Raw genomic sequence first — 19,212 nt, 5'->3', positions numbered from 1 at the left:
TCTGCCCCCCCACCCCACTACGGCGGCACTAACTCCCAGTCTGGCCCCAGTATCTGGCCCTGCTGCCCCAGTATGGCCCCACTGACTCCCAGTATGGCCCCACTATCTGCCCCCCCCGCCCCAGTATGGCCCCACTGACTCCCAGCATGGCTCTGCCGTCCCCCCAGTTTGGCACTGCTGTGTGATGGGGCCGTGCATGTGCGCGTGTGCACGTGTCTGTGAGCGTGTGCATGTGCACATGCGTGTGCATGTCTGTGTGCACGAGTGTGCGTGCATGCCTGCGACATATGGGCACGCGTGCAGGTGTGTGTGCATGTGTGTACATGTGTGTGCATGTACACAGGCGGGCATGCAGGTGCATGCATGAGTGTGCACGTGTTTGCATGTGTGTGCATGTATGTGCGTGTTTGCATGTGCACATGTGTCCATGCGTGTTTCATGAGTCTGCACATGTGTGCATGTGTGTGCGTACATGTATGCATGCATGCCTGCGCGTGTGCATGAGTCTGTGTCTACATGTGTGTGCGTATGTGTCCACGCGTGTGCCCCTCCCTGCGCACGCGCGTGGGCGTGCAGCAGCCGTGCGTGCCCCGCGTGCTGCTGCAGCAGGCCCCGTGCCCACGCATGTCGGGGCGGCGGGCGGCCACGTGCCCACGCGTGCCGGGGCGGCGGGCCACGTGCGCACGCGTGGGCGCCGCACGTGTGTCCCCGGGGCGCCGCGTGGCTCCGTCCTTAACCCCCCCCGTGCCCTGGCCCAAGCCCCGCTGGGGTGGGGGGGCACAACAAGGGGGACACCCTGCGCTCCCCCCCTCCTCCTCCCCCAGCTCACGGGGTCCCAGGGCCTCCCCTGCCCCCCCCACCCCAGCCCCCGTGGACCGAGGGACGGACGGACGGACTGAGTCATCCTTGGCCCGGCACCCCGGTCTCGTCCTCCCCGCCTGCCGGCCGCCCCCACCGCCACCATCGCCCGCCATGGCCCTCGCCCTCCTGCTCCTGGGTGAGCCCGGCGGCACCGCCTGCGCTGCGCGGGCACTGCACGGGCACTGCACTGGCACTGCACTGGCACTGCGTGGGCACTGCACAGGGTGGGCGTGTGCGTGGCACGGCTGCGGCACGGGTGTGCTGTGGGTGCTGGGACGGGGTTGGATGCAGCACCGGGCACTGCATGGGCACTGCATGAGCACAGGCACTGCGTGGGCACTGCACTGGCACTGCATGGGCACTGCACGGGGTTGGTGTCCGTATGGCACAGCTACGGTGTGGGTATGGTGTGAGTGCTGGGGGGGGCTTGAATATGGCGTGGGGCACTGCACGAGCACTGGCACTGCATGGGCACTGCGTGGGCGCTGGCACTGCGTGGGCAGTGCATGAGGTTGGTGTACGTATGGCACGGGTGTGGTGTGGGTGCTGGGAGGGGGGTGGATACAGTGCTGGGCACTGCGCGGGCACTGCACGGGCACTGGCACTGCATGGGCACTGCATGGGCACTGCGTGGGGTTGGCATGTGTGTGGCATGGCTGCAGCATGGGTATGGTAGGGATGCTGGGACAGGGCTTGGATACAGCACCAGGCACTGCACGGGCACTGCACGAGCACTGCGCAGACACTGGCACTGCATGTGCACTGCGTGGGCACTGCACGGGGTTGGCGTGCGTATGGCACAGGTACGGTGTGGGTGCTGGGAGGGGGGTTGGATATGGCACTAGGCACTGCACGGGCACTGCATGGGCACTGCACGGGCACTGCACTGCACGGGCACTGCGTGGGCACTGCGTGGGCACTGCATGGGGTTGGTGTGTGTATGGCATGGGCATGGTGCTGGGAGGGGGTTGGATACGGCACGGGGCACTGCACGGGCACTGCAGTGGGCACTGCACAGGCACTGCACGGGCACTGCACTGCACTGGCACTGCGTGGGTACTGCGTGGGCACTGCACGGGGTTGGCGTGCATATGGCACAGGTACGGTGTGGGTGCTGGGAGGGGGGATGGATATGGCACTGGGCACTGCACGGGCACTGCATGGGCACTGCACGGGCACTGCACTGCACGGGCATTGCGTGGGCACTGCGTGGGCACTGCGTGGGCACTGCACGGGGTTGGTGTGCGTATGGCATGGGCATGGTGCTGGGAGGGGGTTGGATACGGCATGGGGCACTGCACGGGCACTGCAGTGGGCACTGCACGGGGGGGCCAGGGCACTGCACTGGGCACTGGAAGGGAAGGGCACTGGACAGGGGGGCACTGGGCAGGGCACTGCAGAGGGGCTGGGCGCTGCAGGGGCACTGCAAAGGGGCTGGACATGGCACTGGGCACTGCTGCACCCAGTTGGGGCTGTAGGACACTGGGGGGCTGGGATGGGCACTGGGCACTGGGCACCATGGGCTGCGCTGGGCACTGGGCACTGTGGGCTGTACTGGGCACTGGGCAGGGCATGTGGCACCGAGAACTGGGCATTGGGCACTGGGAACTGGGAACTAGGCACTGGGAAAGGCACTGGACACTGTGGGCTGTGCTGGGCACTGGGAACTGGACACTGGGCACTGGGAAGGGCACTGGGAATTCCACTGGGCAGGGTGGGCTGTAGTGGGCGCTGGGCAGCGCATGGAGCACTGAGAACTGGGCAGTGGGCACTGGGAATTGTGCTGAGTGCCATGGGCTGTGCTGGACACTGGGCAGGACATGGGGCACTGGGGACAGGGCACTGGGAATTGCACTGGGTGCTGTGGGCTGTGCTGGGAACTGGGCACTGGTACTGGTTGCTGGGCATGGGGCACTGGGAGCTGGGAAGGCACTGGTCATGGGGCACTGATCGCTGGTCACAGGGCACTGGGCACTAGGAACTGGGAAGGGACAGTGGGCACTGGTCGATGATGGTCATGGGGAACTGGGAATGGGACTGGTAATGGGGCACTGGGCATTGAGCACTGGGAAGGGAGCTGGGAACGGGGCCCTGAGAAGAGGGAACTTGGAAGGGCACTGGGGAGAGCACTGGGCATGGGGCACTGGGCACTGGCTGTGGGGCACCAGGCACTGGGAAAGGCACTGATCACTGGTCACAGGGCATCGGGCACTGGGAAGGGCGCTGCTAACTGGTCACAGGGCACTGGGACTGGCACTGGGCATGGGGAACTGGGCACTGGGAAGGGCACTGGGCACTGGGAAGGGCACTGCACCCTGTTCATAGACACTGGGAAGGGCACTGGGCACTGGGAAGGACACTGGGCGCTGGCCATGGCACACCAGACACTGGGAGAGGCACTGGGCACTGGTCACAGAGCACTGGGCACTGGGGAGGGCACTGGGCATGGGGAACTGGGCACTCAGAAGGGCACTGGGTGCTGGTCAGTGGGAGGGGAACTGGGTAGGGTGGGCTGTGATGGGCAGTGGGGAGGGCACCGGGCAGTGGGCATGAGGGGCACTGGGAACTGGGCACTGGGCATGGGGAACTGGGCACGCAGAAAGGCACTGGTCACTGGTCACGGATACTGGGAAGCGAGCTGGGCACTGAGCATGTGGAACTGGGCACTGGTCGCTGCTGCTGGGTGCCCCAGGGACCCCCGGGGATCCCAGGACGAAGTTGGGGTGCCCGGATGCCTGGGTCCCCCCACTCATCTTCTCCACTTGGTCTCCAGTGGGGCTGCTGGGACCCCGCAGCACAGGTACTCGGGGGGGGATTGGGGGGGGGTAGTGGGGCTGGGGAAGGGCTGGCCCAGTGGCTCCCAGTGAGTCCCAGTGAGCGGGGGAGCTCCCAGGGGGTCCCAGTGAGTACAAATGATCCCAGTAGGTCCCATCAGGTCCCAGTTTGTTTAAAGGATCCCAGTGGGTGCAGAAGCTCCCAGTGGGTCCCAGCTGGTCCCAGTGAGTGCAGGGTTCCCAGTAGGTCCCATCAGGTCCCAGTTTGTTTAAAGGATCCCAGTGGGTGTAGAAGCTCCAGTGGGTCCCAGCTGGTCCCAGTGAGTGCAGGGTTCCCAGTAGGTCCCATCAGGTCCCAGTTTGTTTAAAGGATCCCAGTGGGTGCAGAAGCTCCCAGTGGGACTCAGCAGTTCCCAGCGTGTGGAGGGCTACCAGTAGATCCCAGCAGGTCCCAGTGCGTGTGAAGTAGCCCAGTGGGTCCCAGTGGGTGCAGGGATCCCAGAAGGTCCCAGCAGATCCCAGTAGGACCCAGCAGGACCCAGTAGGTGCAGAAACTCCTGGTGGGTCCCAGCAAGTCCCAGTGGGTGCTGGGGTCCCAAAAGGTCCCAGCAGGTCCCAGTGGATCCCAGCTGGTCCCAGTGGGTGCAGGGGTTCCAGTGGGTGCAGGGTTCCCAGTAGATCCCAGCAGGACCCAGTGTGTACAAAGGAACCCAGCAGGTCCCAGTGGGTGCAGGGGTCCCAGAAAGTCCCAGCAGGTCCAAGTGGGTGCAGAGGTCCCAGTAGGTGCAGGGGTCCCAGAAGGTCCAAGCAGGTCCCAGTAGGACCCAGCAGGACCCAGTGGGTGTAGAAGCTCCCAGTGGGTTCCAGCAGGTCCCAGTGGGTGCAGGGGTCCCAGAAGGTCCCAGCAGGTCCCAGTACGAGCCAGCAGGACCCAGTGGGTGCAGAAGCTCCCAGTGGGTCCCAGCTGGTCCCAGTGAGTGCAGGGTTCCCAGTAGGTCCCATCAGGTCCCAGTTTGTTTAAAGGATCCCAGTGGGTGCAGAAGCTCCCAGTGGGACTCAGCAGTTCCCAGTGTGTGGAGGGCTACCAGTAGATGCCAGCACGTCCCAGTGCGTGTGAAGTAGCCCAGTGGGTCCCAGTGGGTGCAGGGCTCCCAGTAGGTGCCAGCAGGACCCAGCAGGACCCAGTGGGTGCAGAAACACCTGGTGGGTCCCAGCAGGTCCCAGTGGGTGCAGGGATCCCAGAAGGTCCCAGCAGGTCCCAGTAGGACCCAGCAGGACCCAGTGGGTGCAGAAACTCCTGGTGGGTCCCAGCAGGTCCCAGTGGGTGCAGGGTTCCAGTGGGAGCAGGGTTCCCAGTAGATCCCAGCAGGACCCAGTGTGTACAAAGGAACCCAGCAGGTCCCAGTGGGTGCAGGGGTCCCAGAAAGTCCCAGCAGGTCCCAGTGGGTGCAGAGGTCCCAGCAGGTCCCAGCAGGTCCCAGTAGGTGCAGGGGTCCCAGAAGGTCTCAGCAGGTCCCAGTAGGACCCAGTAGGACCCAGCAGGACCCAGTGGGTGTAGAAGCTCCCAGTGGGTTCCAGCAGGTCCCAGTGGGTGCAGGGGTCACAGAAGGTCTCAGCAGGTCCCAGTAGGACCCAGCAGGACCCAGTGGGTGTAGAAGCTCCCAGTGGGTCCCAGCTGGTCCCAGTGAGTGCAGGGTTCCCAGTAGGTCCCATCAGGTCCCAGTTTGTTTAAAGGATCCCAGTGGGTGCAGAAGCTCCCAGTGGGACTCAGCAGTTCCCAGTGTGTGGAGGGCTACCAGTAGATGCCAGCACGTCCCAGTGCGTGTGAAGTAGCCCAGTGGGTCCCAGTGGGTGCAGGGCTCCCAGTAGGTGCCAGCAGGACCCAGCAGGACCCAGTGGGTGCAGAAACACCTGGTGGGTCCCAGCAGGTCCCAGTGGGTGCAGGGATCCCAGAAGGTCCCAGCAGGTCCCAGTAGGACCCAGCAGGACCCAGTGGGTGCAGAAACTCCTGGTGGGTCCCAGCAGGTCCCAGTGGGTGCAGGGTTCCAGTGGGAGCAGGGTTCCCAGTAGATCCCAGCAGGACCCAGTGTGTACAAAGGAACCCAGCAGGTCCCAGTGGGTGCAGGGGTCCCAGAAAGTCCCAGCAGGTCCCAGTGGGTGCAGAGGACCCAGAAGGTCTCAGCAGGTCCCAGTAGGACCCAGCAGGACCCAGTGGGTGTAGAAGCTCCCAGTGGGTCCCAGCTGGTCCCAGTGAGTGCAGGGTTCCCAGTAGGTCCCATCAGGTCCCAGTTTGTTTAAAGGATCCCAGTGGGTGCAGAAGCTCCCAGTGGGACTCAGCAGTTCCCAGCGTGTGGAGGGCTACCAGTAGATGCCAGCAGGTCCCAGTGCATGCGAAGTAGCCCAGTGGGTCCTAGTGGGTGCAGGGCTCCCAGTAGGTGCCAGCAGGACCCAGCAGGTACCAGTGGGTGCTGAAACTCCCAGTGGGTCCCAGCTGGTCCCAGTGGGTGCAGGGGTTCCAGTGGGTGCTGGGTTCCCAGTAGATCCCAGCAGGACCCAGTGTGTACAAAGGAACCCAGCAGGTCCCAGTGGGTGCAGGGGTCCCAGAAAGTCCCAGCATGTCCCAGTGGGTGCAGAGGACCCAGCAGGTCCCAGCAGGTCCCAGTAGGTGCAGGTGTCCCAGAAGGTCTCAGCAGGTCCCAGTAGGACCCAGCAGGACCCAGTAGGTGCAGAAACTCCTGGTGGGTCCCAGCAGGTCCCAGTGGGTGCTGGGGTCCCAAAAGTTCCCAGCAGGTCCCAGTGGGACCCAGCAGGTCCCAGTGGGTGCAGAAGGTCCCAGTGGATCCCAGCTGGTCCCAGTGGGTGCAGGGGTTCCAGTGGGTGCAGGGTTCCCAGTAGATCCCAGCAGGACCCAGTGTGTACAAAGGAACCCAGCAGGTCCCAGTGGGTGCAGGGGTCCCAGAAAGTCCCAGCAGGTCCCAGCAGGTCCCAGTAGGTGCTGGGGTCCCAAAAGGTCCCGGCAGGTCCCAGTGGGACCCAGCAGGTCCCAGTGGGTGCAGAAGCTCCCAATGGATCCCAGCAGGTCCCAGTGGGTGCAGGGGTTCCAGAAGGTCCCAGCAGGTCCCAGTACGAGCCAGCAGGACCCAGTGGGTGTAGAAGCTCCCAGTGGGTCCCAGCTGGTCCCAGTGAGTGCAGGGTTCCCAGTAGGTCCCATCAGGTCCCAGTTTGTTTAAAGGATCCCAGTGGGTGCAGAAGCTCCCAGTGGGACTCAGCAGTTCCCAGCGTGTGGAGGGCTACCAGTAGATGCCAGCAGGTCCCAGTGCGTGCGAAGTAGCCCAGTGGGTCCCAGTGGGTGCAGGGCTCCCAGTAGGTGCCAGCAGGACCCAGCAGGACCCAGTGGGTGCAGAAACACCTGGTGGGTCCCAGCAGGTCCCAGTGGGACCCAGCAGGACCCAGTGGGTGCAGAAGCTCCCAGTGGGTCCCAGCTGGTCCCAGTGAGTGCAGGGCTCCCAGCAGGTCCCAGTGGGTCCTAGAGGGTGTTGATGGGTGCCGTTGGCCGTGGTGCCTGAGGGTGGACTGTCCCCAGGGCCATTCCCGGTGCGGCTGGCCGGGGGTCCTGGGCGCTGTGCCGGGCGCGTGGAGGTGCAGCGCGACGGGCACTGGGGCACCGTCTGCGACGACGACTGGGGGCTGCCGGACGCGGCGGTGGTCTGCAGGCAGCTGGGCTGTGGGACTGCTCTGGCCGCCCCGCCGGGAGCCTGGTTCGGAGAGGGCTCGGGTCCCATCTGGCTCAACGGGTTGCGGTGCCGGGGCACTGAGGAGCGCCTGGCCCTGTGCCGGCACCGAGGTTGGCGGCCGCACGTCTGCGCCCACGAAGAGGACGCCAGCGCCGTCTGCTCAGGTGGGCTTCGGCGGGGCGGGTGGGCGAGCGGGGGGCCGGGCTGCGGACCCCTTGCCTGACCGCTGCTCCCCACAGCTCACCGCTTCCAGCCCCTCGGCACCACCGAGCCCCCATGGACCTCCCTGCCGCTGCCCACGGTCACCCAGCCGCCTGCGACGGCGTGCGCGGGTGCAGCGGGCGCAGGTACGGTGCGCGTGGGTAGAGCCAGCGCAGCGAGCGTGTGCGCAAGGGGAGCGTGCCCGGGGTACAGCGTGCATGCGTACAGCGTGAACGGGTACAGTGTGCACGGGTACAGCATGCACGGGTACAGTGTGCACGGGTGTGCGGTGCAAAGCTACAGCACGCGCAGAGAATGCGTGTGCAAGTACAGCGTGCCCAGGGTACAGCGTGCATGGGTACAGTGTGCACGGGCAGGGTGTGCATGGGCAGGGTGTGTATGGGCAGGGTGTGCATGGGCAGGGTGTGCATGGGTACGGTGTGCAGGGGCAGGGTGTGCACAGGTAGGGTGTGCACGGGCAGGGTGTGCACGGGCAGGGTGTGCATGGGCAGGGTGTGCACGGGCAGGGTGTGCATGGGCAGGGTGTGTACAGGCAGGGTGTGCATGGGCAGGGTGTGTACGGGCAGGGTGTGCATGGGCAGGGTGTGCATGGGCAGGGTGTGCACGGGCAGGGTGTGCATGGGCAGGGTGTGCACGGGCAGGGTGTGTACAGGCAGGGTGTGCATGGGCAGGGTGTGTATGGGCAGGGTGTGTATGGGCAGGGTGTGCACGGGCAGGGTGTGCACAGGCAGGGTGTGTATGAGCAAGGTGTGCACAGGCACAGCATGCACGGCCATGGTAGGCACAGGTACGGTGTGCATGGGCGATGTCTGCACAGGCACAGCACTCACAGTAGCGGTCTGCACAGTGGTAGTGTGCACAGGCATGGCATGCATGGGTAGGGTGTGCACAGGCATGGGGTGCACAGGTCCCCCCCACTCACGGGTCCCCAGGGCCCGCGCTGACCTCAGCCTCTCTCACAGGGGTTCCCGCTGTGCGGCTGGCTGGTGGTCCTGGGCGCTGCGCCGGCCGGCTGGAGGTCTTCCACGCCGGGCACTGGGGCACCGTTTGCGACGACCTGTGGGGACTGCCGGATGCGGCGGTGGTCTGCCGGCAGCTGGGCTGCGGGGCCGCCCTCGACGCACCCCGGGCAGCTTTTTTTGGTGAGGGCATGGGGCCCATCTGGCTGGATGATGTGCGGTGCCAAGGGAACGAGTCGTCCCTCCTGGGGTGCCTGACGTCCCCCTGGGGTGTCACCAACTGCCAGCACCGTGAAGATGCCGCCGTTGTCTGCGCAGGTACCCGTGATGCGGGGGTCTGAGTGCCGTGCCCCCACAAGCTGGGGTGATGCAGTGGGCTTGCAGTCCCCGTACCCATGCAGTGGTCCCGGGGCAGTGGGTGGGCACGGGGACATCGTGACTGAAGTGCAAACGTGATGGATGCTCACTCCGCGGGGTGCAGCGTGGCTGTGCTGCAAGTGGCAGCAGTGAGGGTGCAGTGCATGTGCAGCGCGTGTGTGCAGTGCGTGTGGACACTGAGTCTGTGGAGTGTGTGCGTGTGCAGTGCCTGCACGTGTGCTGTGCAGGAGTGGGCAGGGCAGTGCATAGAATCATAGAATCGTAGAATCATTAAGGTGGGAAAAGACCTCTAAGATCATCCAGTCCAACCGTCAAGCCATCACCACCATGCCTGCTAAACCATGTCCTGAAGTGCCACGTCTGCATGTTTTCTGAACACCTCCAGGGATGGGGACTTCGCCACCTCCCTGGGCAGCCTGGTCCAGTGCCTGACCGCTCTTTCAGTCAAGAAACTTTTCCAAACAGCCAATCTAAAACTCCCCTGATGCAACTTGAGGCCATTTCCTCTCATCCTGTCACTAGTTACTTGGGAGAAAAGACCAACACCCCCTCACTACACCCTCCTGTCAGGGAGCTGTAGAGAGTGAGAAGGTCTCCCCTCAGCCTCCTCTTCTCCAGACTGAACAGCCCCAGCTCCCTCAGCCGCTTCCTCAGAAGACTTGTTCTCTAGACCCCTCACCAGCCTCATTGCCCTTCTCTGGACACGCTCCAGCCCCTCAATGTCCTGCTTGGAGTGAGGGGGCCAAAGCTGAACACAGCACTCGAGGCGCTGCCTCGCCAGTGCTCAGTACAGGGATACGATCACTTCCCATGTGTGCATGCACAGGGACACGGAGTCTGCGCGCTGTGTGTGTGGGCAGGGTGCAGCGCGTGTGTGCACTGCGCAGGGATGCCAAGCTGTGCACTGCACGTGTGGGCAGGGCACTGTGTGTGTGTGCAGTGCACGGGGACACCGAGTCTGTGCGGTGCGTGTGCGTGCATGGCGCAGTACGTGTGTGCAGTGCACAGGGATACAGAGCCTGTGCAGTGTCTGTGTGTATGCATGGCACAGTGTGTGTGTGCAGTGCACGGGGACACCGAGTCTGTGCAGTGTCTGTGTGTATGCATGGCACAGTGTGTGTGTGCAGTGCACGGGGATACAGACTCTGTGCAGTGTCTGTGTGTATGCATGGCGCAGTGTGTGTGTGCAGTGCACGGGGACACCGAGTTTGTGCAGTGCGTGTGTGGGCAGGGCTCAGTGTGCGTGTGCAGTGCATGCGGGCACCAGCTCCGTGTGGAGCACACGTGGGCAGGGTGCAGTGCATGTGTGCAGTGCACATGTGGGCAGGGTGCAGTGCATGTGTGCAGTGCACGTGTGGGCAGGGTGCAGTGCAGCTGTGCAGTGCATGCGTGGGCAGGATGCAGTGTATGTGTGCACTGCATGTGCGCACTGCACAGCGGCATGGAGTCTGTGCAGCGCATGTGTGGGCAGATGCATTGTGTGTGTGCAGTGCATGAAGACACTGAGTCCATGCAGTGCATCTGCATGCATGGTGCAGTGCGTGTGTGCAGTGCACGGGGACAACGAGACCTTGCAGTGTGTGTGCATGCATGGTGCAGTGCATGTGTACAGTGCGTGCATGGGCTGGATGCAGTGTGTGTGTGCATGGCGCAGTGCATGTGTGCAGTGCATGAGGACAACGAGACCATGCAGTGTGTGTGTGCATGCATGGTGCAGTGCATGTGTGCAGTGCGTGCATGGGCTGGATGCAGTGTGTGTGCATGCATGGCGCAGTGCACGTGTGCAGTGCACGGGGACAATGAGTCCATGCAGTGTGTGTGCATGCATGGTGCAGTGCATGTGTACAGTGCATGGGGACACTGTGTCCATGCAGCGCATGTGTGCAGTGCATGGGGACAACGAGACCTTGCAGTGTGTGTGCATGCATGGCGCAGTGCATGTGTGCAGTGCGTGCATGGGCTGGATGCAGTGTGTGTGTGCATGGCGCAGTGCACGTGTGCAGTGCACGAGGACACTGAGTCCATGCAGTGTGTGTGTGCGTGGAGCCGTGAGTGTGTGCAGTGCATGCATGGGCTGGATGCAGCGTGCATGCAGCGCACACGCAGTGCACGCACTGCAGGGCTGACGCTGGTCTCCTCTGCCCGCAGATGAGCTGGCCACCCTGGATGTCCGCCCTGCAGAGCCCACTCCCCACCAGACACGGATGAAGCCTGTCCGGGTGCCCCCCTCCACACAGCCCCGCGTCCCCGGCTCTCCCCGGAGCACCGCAGCCAGCCAGCCTGCGAGGACAACCCCCAAGGGTAGGAGGAGTGGGGTTGGGGTTCCCCGTGCCCCCCGTGCAAGGAGCCAGCTGCAACGTGGGACCCTGTGTTTTGCCACCCTGGCCCAGCTATGGGGTTGGGGACCAGAGCAGATCTGGGGGTCACGCCCATAACCCCCCCCATGCTGGGGTCCCTCCCCATGTCCCAGATCCCTGTCCCCAAGGGATGCCCCTGCCTTCGGACCTGGGTGCCCACCCTGACCTGGGCTGAGTGACCCTCTCATTGCTACAGGGCAAGGGGACCTCCTGTCACCGACAAGGACCTCTCCGCCGGCCAGCAGCACCCAGCACCCTGCAGGACAGGGCCTGACCAGCAGCACCCCTGGCACCCAGCACCCCACACAATGGGATGCTACTGGTGCCACCCCCACCACCCATCACCCCACACGATGGGGTGCAACTGGTTCCACCCCTGGCATCCAGCACCCCGCACGATGGAGTGCGACTGGTGCCACCCCCGGCACCCAGCACCCCACACGATGGAGTGCGACTGGTGCCATCCCCGGCACCCAGCGCCCCACAGGACAGGGTCGAGTTGGGACCACCCAAACCAAAGCGGGACGAGATCCCATTCGTATCATCAGGATCAGCCGACTCAAAGCAGAACAGGATCCAGCTGGCATCATCCAGAGCACCAAGCCCAAGGCAGGACAGGATCCAGCTGGTGCCACCAGGTCTAAAGTGGGACGGGATCCAGCTGGTGCCACCAGGTCCAAGGCAGGATGGCATCCAGCTGGCACCAATAGGTCAAAGACAGGATGGCATCCAGCTGGCACCAACAGGTCCAAGGATGGAAGGTATCCAGTGGGAGCCAACAGGTCCAAAGCAGGATGGGATCCAGCTGGCACCAACAGGTCCAAGGAAGGATGGCATCCAGCTGGCACCAACAGGTCCAAGGACGGAAGGTATCCAGTGGGAACCAACAGGTCCAAAGCAGGATGGAATCCAGCTGGCACCAACAGGTCCAAGGAAGGATGGCATCCAGCTGGCACCAACAGGTCCAAGGATGGAAGGTATCCAGTGGGAACCAACAGGTCCAAAGCAGGATGGGATCCAGCCGGTACCAACAGGTCCAAAGCAGGATGGAATCCAGCTGGCACCAACAGGTCCAAGGAAGGATGGCATCCAGCTGGCACCAACAGGTCCAAGGACGGAAGAAATCCAGTGGGAACCAACAGGTCCAAAGCAGGATGGGATCCAGCTGGTACCAACAGGTCCAAAGCAGGATGGGATCCAGCTGGCACCAACAGGTCCAAGACAGGACGGGATCCAGTCCTTACCATCCGTGTCACCCGGCCTAAAGCAGGGCGGGATCCAACCAGTACTGTACGGATCACCCGGCCCAAAGCTGGACAGATTCTGGCAGGTGCCAACCAAGCCACCAGGAAACCACCAGGGCGGGGTTTGGCTGGGACTGTGCAAGGTACCAAGCCCAAGGCAGAGCGGGATCCAGTCGGTGCCGCTGAACCGCGAACAGGGCAAGATGTGGCAGCTGCCATCCAGCTCACCCAAAGGCCAGCAGGACAGGACACTGTTGATGCCACTCAGGCCAAAGTGGGGCAGGATCTGGTTAGTACAACAGAAGGCACCAGGCCCAAAGCAAGGCAGGAGTTGGCCCCCAGTGTGGCGGTCCCAGCAGGTGATACCTGGAGTAACCAGAACCTGGGAGAGCCTGGTCCTGAAGGTGCCATGAAGAGCACACATTCTCCAGCAGAACTGGATGCAGATGATACCAAATGGACAACACGTTCTTCAGCAGATTTTGGTCTAGATGATAGGCTGAGGAGCACACATCCCGCAGCAGAACCAGGTCCTGAAGGTACCATGCAGAGAACACATCCTCCAGCAGAACGAAGTCCTGAAGGTACCATGAGTAGTACACGTCCTGCAGCAGAACCAGATCTAGAAGGTACTACGGTGAGCACATATCCTGCAGCAGAACCAAGTCCTGAAGGTAACATGAGTAGTAAACGTCCTTCAGTGGAACTGGTTCCAGGTGGTACCGCATGGAGCACACGTCCTGCAGCAGAACCAGGTTCAGACGGTACCATGAGGAGCACACGTCCTGCAGCAGAACTGGGTCCAGATGGTACCATGTGGAGCACCGATCCTGCAGCAGAATCAGGTCCAGAAGGTACCATGAGGAGCACACGTCCTCCAGTGGAACTAGTTCCAGACGGTACCATGTGGAGAACACGTCTTTCAGTGGAACCAGATTCAGATGGTACCACATGGAGCACAAGTCCTGCAGCAGAACTAGGTCCAGACGGTACCATGTGGAGCACCAGTCCTGCAGCAGAACTAGGTCCAGACAGTACCATGTGGAGCACCAATCCTGCAGCAGAACCAGGTCCAGAAGGTACCATGAGGAGCACACGTCCTCCAGTGGAACTAGTTCCAGATGGTACCATGTGGAGCACACATCCTTCAGTGGAACCAGATTCAGAAGGTACCACAAGGAACACACGTCCTGCAACAGAACCAGGTCCAGAAGGTACCACGAGGAGCGCACATCCTACAACAGAACCAGGTCCTGAAGGTACCATGAGGAGCACACATCCTGCAGTGAAACTGGATCCAGATGGTATGATGCGGAGCACACATTCTTCAGCAGAAATGGGTCTGGATGATACCATGTGGGGTGCACATCCCACAACAGAACCTGGTCCCAGTGGTGCCACACTGTATGCACGTCCTTCAGGAGAACTGGATGCAGATGGTACCACATGGAGCACAAGTTCTTTAGCAGATTTTGATCTAGAGGATACCCTGAGCAGCACACGTCCTGCAGCAGAACCGGGTCCAGCTGGTATCATGATGAGCACACGTTCTGCAGCAGAACTGGGTCCAGATGGTACCATGAGGAGCACGCATTCTCCAGCAGAACCAAATCCAGATGTTACCACATGGAGCACACATCCTGAAGCTAATCCTGGTCCAGAAGCTACCATGAGGAGCACATGCCCTCCAGCACATTTAGATTCAGGTGGTACTAAGCAAGGAATTTATTGGAAGAAATGTTTGGGAAAAGGATGAAAAGTTGGAGGCCTGGGATGGGTGGAAAGACAGTAGGGAGTTGGCTTAGATAGACCAAGAGGGGAAGGGGCAACTGAATGGACAGAAAGGTGGAGGGAGGGAAGGACAGAAAGTCAGGAGAAATGGTAGGTGGATTGCTGGATGGATGGCAAGGAAGGATTTGTGGGAGACTGGATGCAGGGATGGTAAGGAAAGAGGAATGGATGGGTGGGTGGGTGGACAGACGGATGAATGGATGGATGGGTGGATGGATGGATGAATGGATGGATGGATGCATGGATGCATGGATGCATGGATGGGATGATGGATGGGTTAGTGGGTCAGTGGATGGTTGGATTCGTGGATGGATGGATGGATGCATGCATGGATGGATGCATGGATGGATGCATGGATGCATGGATGCATGGATGGATGGGTTAGTGGGTCAGTGGATGGATGGATGGATGGATGGATGGATGGATGGATGCATGGATGCATGGATGCATGGATGCATGGATGGATGGGTTAGTGGGTCAGTGGATGGATGGATGGATGGATGGATGGATGCGTGGATGGATGGATGGATGGATGCATGCATGGATGGATGCATGGATGCATGGATGCATGGATGGATGGATGCATGGATGGATGGATGGATGGGTTAGTGGGTCAGTGGATGGATGGATGCGTGGATGGATGGATGGATGGATGGATGGATGGATGGATGGATGGATGGATGGATGGATACGTGGATGGATGGATGGATGGATGGATGGGGTGCGTGGATGGATGGATGGATGGATGGATGGATGGATGGATGCATGGATGCATGGATGCATGGGTGGGTGGATGGATGGATGGATGCATGGATGGATGGATGCATGGATGGATGGATGCATGGATGCATGGATGGATGGATGGGGTGTGTGGATGGATGGATGGATGCATGGATGGATGGATGGATGGATGGGGTGTGTGGATGGATGGATGGATGTGTGGATGGATGGATGGATGGGGTGTGTGGATGGATGGATGGGGTGTTCTTCACCCAGAACTCAGGGTGAGGGGGCCTGGAGATGGCGGTGCAGGGGCCTCACAGACCTCTGTGTCCCTTCCCTCCCCAGGTTTAGACCCAGACCCAAGCCCTGCTGGGGTCTCTTCTTCCCCCACAGAGCCCTCGTCACCCCCTCCATTGCAGAACCCCACCCTGATGCCAGCAGCCCCTCCTGTCCTTGCAGTCCAACTGGGTCTGGGCTCCAGCATCCCCTCCCAGCGCCCTCCAGAGCTCCCAAGCACCCAGAGCCCCCCAGGATCCACCCAGTGGTCCAAGGAGAACCTCAGTGCACAGACCCTCCCAGCACCCATTCAGCAACCCATGGAGACATTAAGCACCCATAAGCCCCCAACACATCTCCTGCAAGCCATGGAGACTCCCAGCACCCAGATATCTCCAGCTCTCCCTCAGCATCCCATGGAGACCCTCAGCACCCAGACCCCCCCAGCACCCCCTCAGCACCCTACAGAGAGCCTCAGTGCCCAGATTCCTCCAGCACCCAAGCAGCATCCCATGGAACTTGCAAGCATGCAGACCCCCCCAGCACCCCCCCAGCACCTACTGGAGACCCCCAGCTCCCAGACAGACTCAGCACTCTCTCAGAACCTCATGGAGACTCTCAACACCTCGACCTCCCCAGAATCCTCCCAGAACCTCATGGAGATCCTCAGCATGCAGATGCCCCCAACACCCTCCTCGCAACCTATAGACACCCTCAGCACCCAGGGTGCCCCAACACCTCAGGAACACCTCATGTTGCACATAGTCACCCAGACCCCCCTTGCACCTCCTCAGTACCCCACAGAGACCCTTGTCACCCAGATGCCCACAGCTCACCCCCAGGACCACTTGGAAACTCTCAGCACCCAGACCCCTTCAGCACCACCCAAGCACCCCATGGAGCCCCTCAGCATCCAGACTCCTCCAGCACCCCCCCAGCAACCCATGGAGCCCCTCAGCACCCAGACCCGCCCAGCATCCTCTCAGCCCCCTGTGGAGCCCCTCAGCACCCAGACCTCTCCAGCATCTCCCCAGCACCCCATGGAGTCCCTCAGCACCCAGAAACCCCCAGCACATTCCCAGCACCCTACGGAGCACCCTATGGAGCCCCTCAACACCCAGACCCCCCCAGCACCCCCCCAGAAATCCATGGAGCCCCTCAGCACCCAGACACCCCCAGCACCCTCTCAGCACCCTACGGAGCCCCTCAGCACCCAGACCCCCCCAGCATCCTCTCAGCACCCCCTGGAGTCCCTCAGCACCCAGACCTCTCCAGCATCTCCCCAGCATCCCACAGATACTCTCAGCACCCAGACCCCCCCAGCATCGTCTCAACCTCCCCTGGAGCCTTTCAGCACCCAGACTCCCCCAGCACCCCCCCAGCACCCCACGGAGGCCGTCAGCACCCAGACCCCTCCAACACCCCCAAAACATCTTATGCAGTCCCTCAGCACCTATATCCCCCCAGCATCCTCTCAACCCCTCATGGAGCCCCTCAGCACCCAGACCCCCCCAACATCCCCTCAGCACCCCATAGAGACTGTCAGCACCCAGACACCCCCAGCATCGTCTCAACCTCCCCTGGAGCCTTTCAGCACCCAGACCCCCCCAGCATCCCCCCCAGCATCTTCCCAGCACCCCATGGAGCCCCTCAGCTCCCAGAACCCCACAGAGCCTTTCAGCACGCAGTCCCCCCCAACATCCCCGGAGCACCCCATGGAGCGCCTCGGCACCCATCCTGCCTGCACCCCAACTGACCCCATGCTCCCTGCAGCATCAGGCACAGGTAAGCCTGGGGTGGGGGGCACAGTGGCAGGGAGTTGTCCTGCCAGTGGACCCCCAATTCCTGAGGTGACACCCCCTGGGACCCCAGGGCTCTGGGATGGTATGGGGGTGGCTGCTGGTGGGGGCAGGGAGAGGATGTAGGGCCCCCTCTGCACCCTAAATTTTGGGGTTTTTTTGGGGGGAACACACATTTGGAGGGGGGGCATCTCTCCTGGCTGCGCTTTAGGGGGTCTCTCCATCTCACTCCACAGGTCCGGCTCCACCAGCAGCACCGCCGCCAGCCCACCCCAGGGCTGGGGGGCAGTCGGGAGGGGGGTCTGGCAGCTGCCACCCCTGCCCGGCTCCCCAACTCCAGGCCTTGCTGCATGAGGTTCGGGGGCTGCGAGGGGACCTGCGGGCTCTGACCTTGACCCTCCAGCACCTCCTGGGGGGCTTTTCAGGACCCCCCCATCCTACCAGCTCTCGGCTGTGATGGGGTTGTGACCCTCCAGCTGGGTGACTCTGGGTCAGATATCAGATGAAATAAAATGGGGCTGGACCCCCGCCCCACTCCCCCAATCCTGGAGCATCTTGGGGGTTGTGGGGTGGTGGGATGGAGAGCATCATTTTGGGGGGGGGGGGGTAGGGGGATCAGCCCCACCTCGGGCCTGTCCTTGGGCGGGGGGGGTGACTTGGGTGGTGCAGCCAGCAGAGACCCTTCTTTGCGGTGGGAGGGGGCCTGATCCTGCTCTCCATCACACGCCCCGACCAGCGCCGGGCTGGCTGCCTCAGTGCTTCCCCATGGTGCTTTCGCTTCCTTCCCCCTGATCCCCCCCCTGCAACTGCCCCCCAAGGCCCTTCCTGGGAGGGAGCTTTAAAAGGGGGGGGGGCCTTGGGAGGGGGAATCCCAGCGAACTGCGGCATGGGGGGGCTGACTGGCCTCGGGCTGTGCCTCGGTGAGGGACTGGGGGTCATGGAGGGGTGGGGGTATGGTGTAGGGGCTTGGGGGGGTGCAGAGAACTGAGCGTGCACATGGGGTGGCAGAGATTTGTGGGTGCGCTCGAGACACCGAGCTGGGGGTGCACATGGGGGGGGGGGAGCAGATCTGAGGGTGCACATGGTGGGGGGAGCAGGTCTGGGGGTACACGCGGGGGTGTGTAGGGGGTTTTACTGGGCTATGCAGGGTGTGGGGTGTCTGTCGAGTGTGTTGGGGGGTCAGTGGGGTGTGTGGGTGTCGGTCGGATGTGAGTTGGGGGGGTCAGTGGGGTGTGGGGGGGTGTCTGTGGGGCGAGGGCTGGTTCCCCACTCTCAGCCATCCCCTCTCTTTCCCCAGCTCTGTGCTGCGGCATCGTGGCCGGATCGGGTACGTTGGGGGTCCCCTGGGTGTCCCCTGGTGACCCCTGTGCCCCCCCGGGGATATCTGGGGGCCGTGGGGTCAGGGACCATGGGATGTGGCAGGCACTGGGGCATGGACCACATGTAGGAGGGCTTGTACTGGGCAGACTGGGTTTGTGCTGGGCAGACTGGGTCTGTGCTGGTCAGAGTGGGGCTGTGGTGCGCAAACTGGGGCTGTGCTGTGCAGACTGGGGCTCTGTGCTGGTCAGACTGGGCTTGTACTGGGCAGACTGGGGCTGTGTGGGACAGACTGGGTGTGAACTGGACAGACTGAGGCTTGTACTGGGTAGACTGGGGATGGGTTGGGCAGACTGGGGCTGTACTGGACAGACTGTGGCTGAGCTGGGCAGGCTGGGACTTTGCTGGATAGGCTGGATTTTTGCTGGATAGACTGGGGCAGTGCTGGGCAGACTGGACTTATGCTGGGCAGACTGTAGCTGTGTGGGACAGACTGGGGCTTTGCTGGGTAGGCTGGGTTTGTGCTGGGCAGACTAAGGCTTGTGCTGGGTAGAATGGGGCTGTGCTGGGCAGACTGGAGCCATGCTGGGCAGGCTGAGGCTGGGCTGGGCAGGCTGGGCTTGTGCTGGGCAGACTGGAGCTGTGCTGGGCAGACTGGAGCCATGCTGGGCAGACTGGGGCTGTGCTGGGCAGACTGGGGCTCTGTGCTGGGAAGACTGAAGCCGTGCTGTGTGGACTGGGCTTGTGCTGGGCATACTGGAGCCATGCTGGGCAGAC

The 19,212-nt window shown here is 62.5% G+C and overlaps 1 protein-coding gene across 1 annotated transcript in view; it reads left to right on the top strand.

The window, feature by feature from the left end:
• LOC104327274 (uncharacterized) overlaps positions 1 to 19,212 on the top strand; it is a 124,989-nt gene that overhangs the window by 104,353 nt on the left and 1,424 nt on the right. The window contains 9 exon segments of the mRNA XM_075445861.1: positions 7,219 to 7,533; positions 7,609 to 7,716; positions 8,554 to 8,868; positions 11,077 to 11,229; positions 11,482 to 14,235; positions 15,389 to 17,104; positions 17,355 to 17,571; positions 17,788 to 18,038; positions 18,416 to 18,445. Of these exon segments, the coding sequence (XP_075301976.1) occupies positions 7,219 to 7,533; positions 7,609 to 7,716; positions 8,554 to 8,868; positions 11,077 to 11,229; positions 11,482 to 14,235; positions 15,389 to 17,104; positions 17,355 to 17,571; positions 17,788 to 18,038; positions 18,416 to 18,445 (5,859 nt within the window).

Source organism: Opisthocomus hoazin, chromosome 33, assembly GCF_030867145.1.
Source record: "Opisthocomus hoazin isolate bOpiHoa1 chromosome 33, bOpiHoa1.hap1, whole genome shotgun sequence".
Classification (NCBI taxonomy): domain Eukaryota; kingdom Metazoa; phylum Chordata; class Aves; order Opisthocomiformes; family Opisthocomidae; genus Opisthocomus; species Opisthocomus hoazin.
Note: the sequence above shows the minus strand (reverse complement) of the source record. Positions and strands in the feature narration are given on the sequence as shown.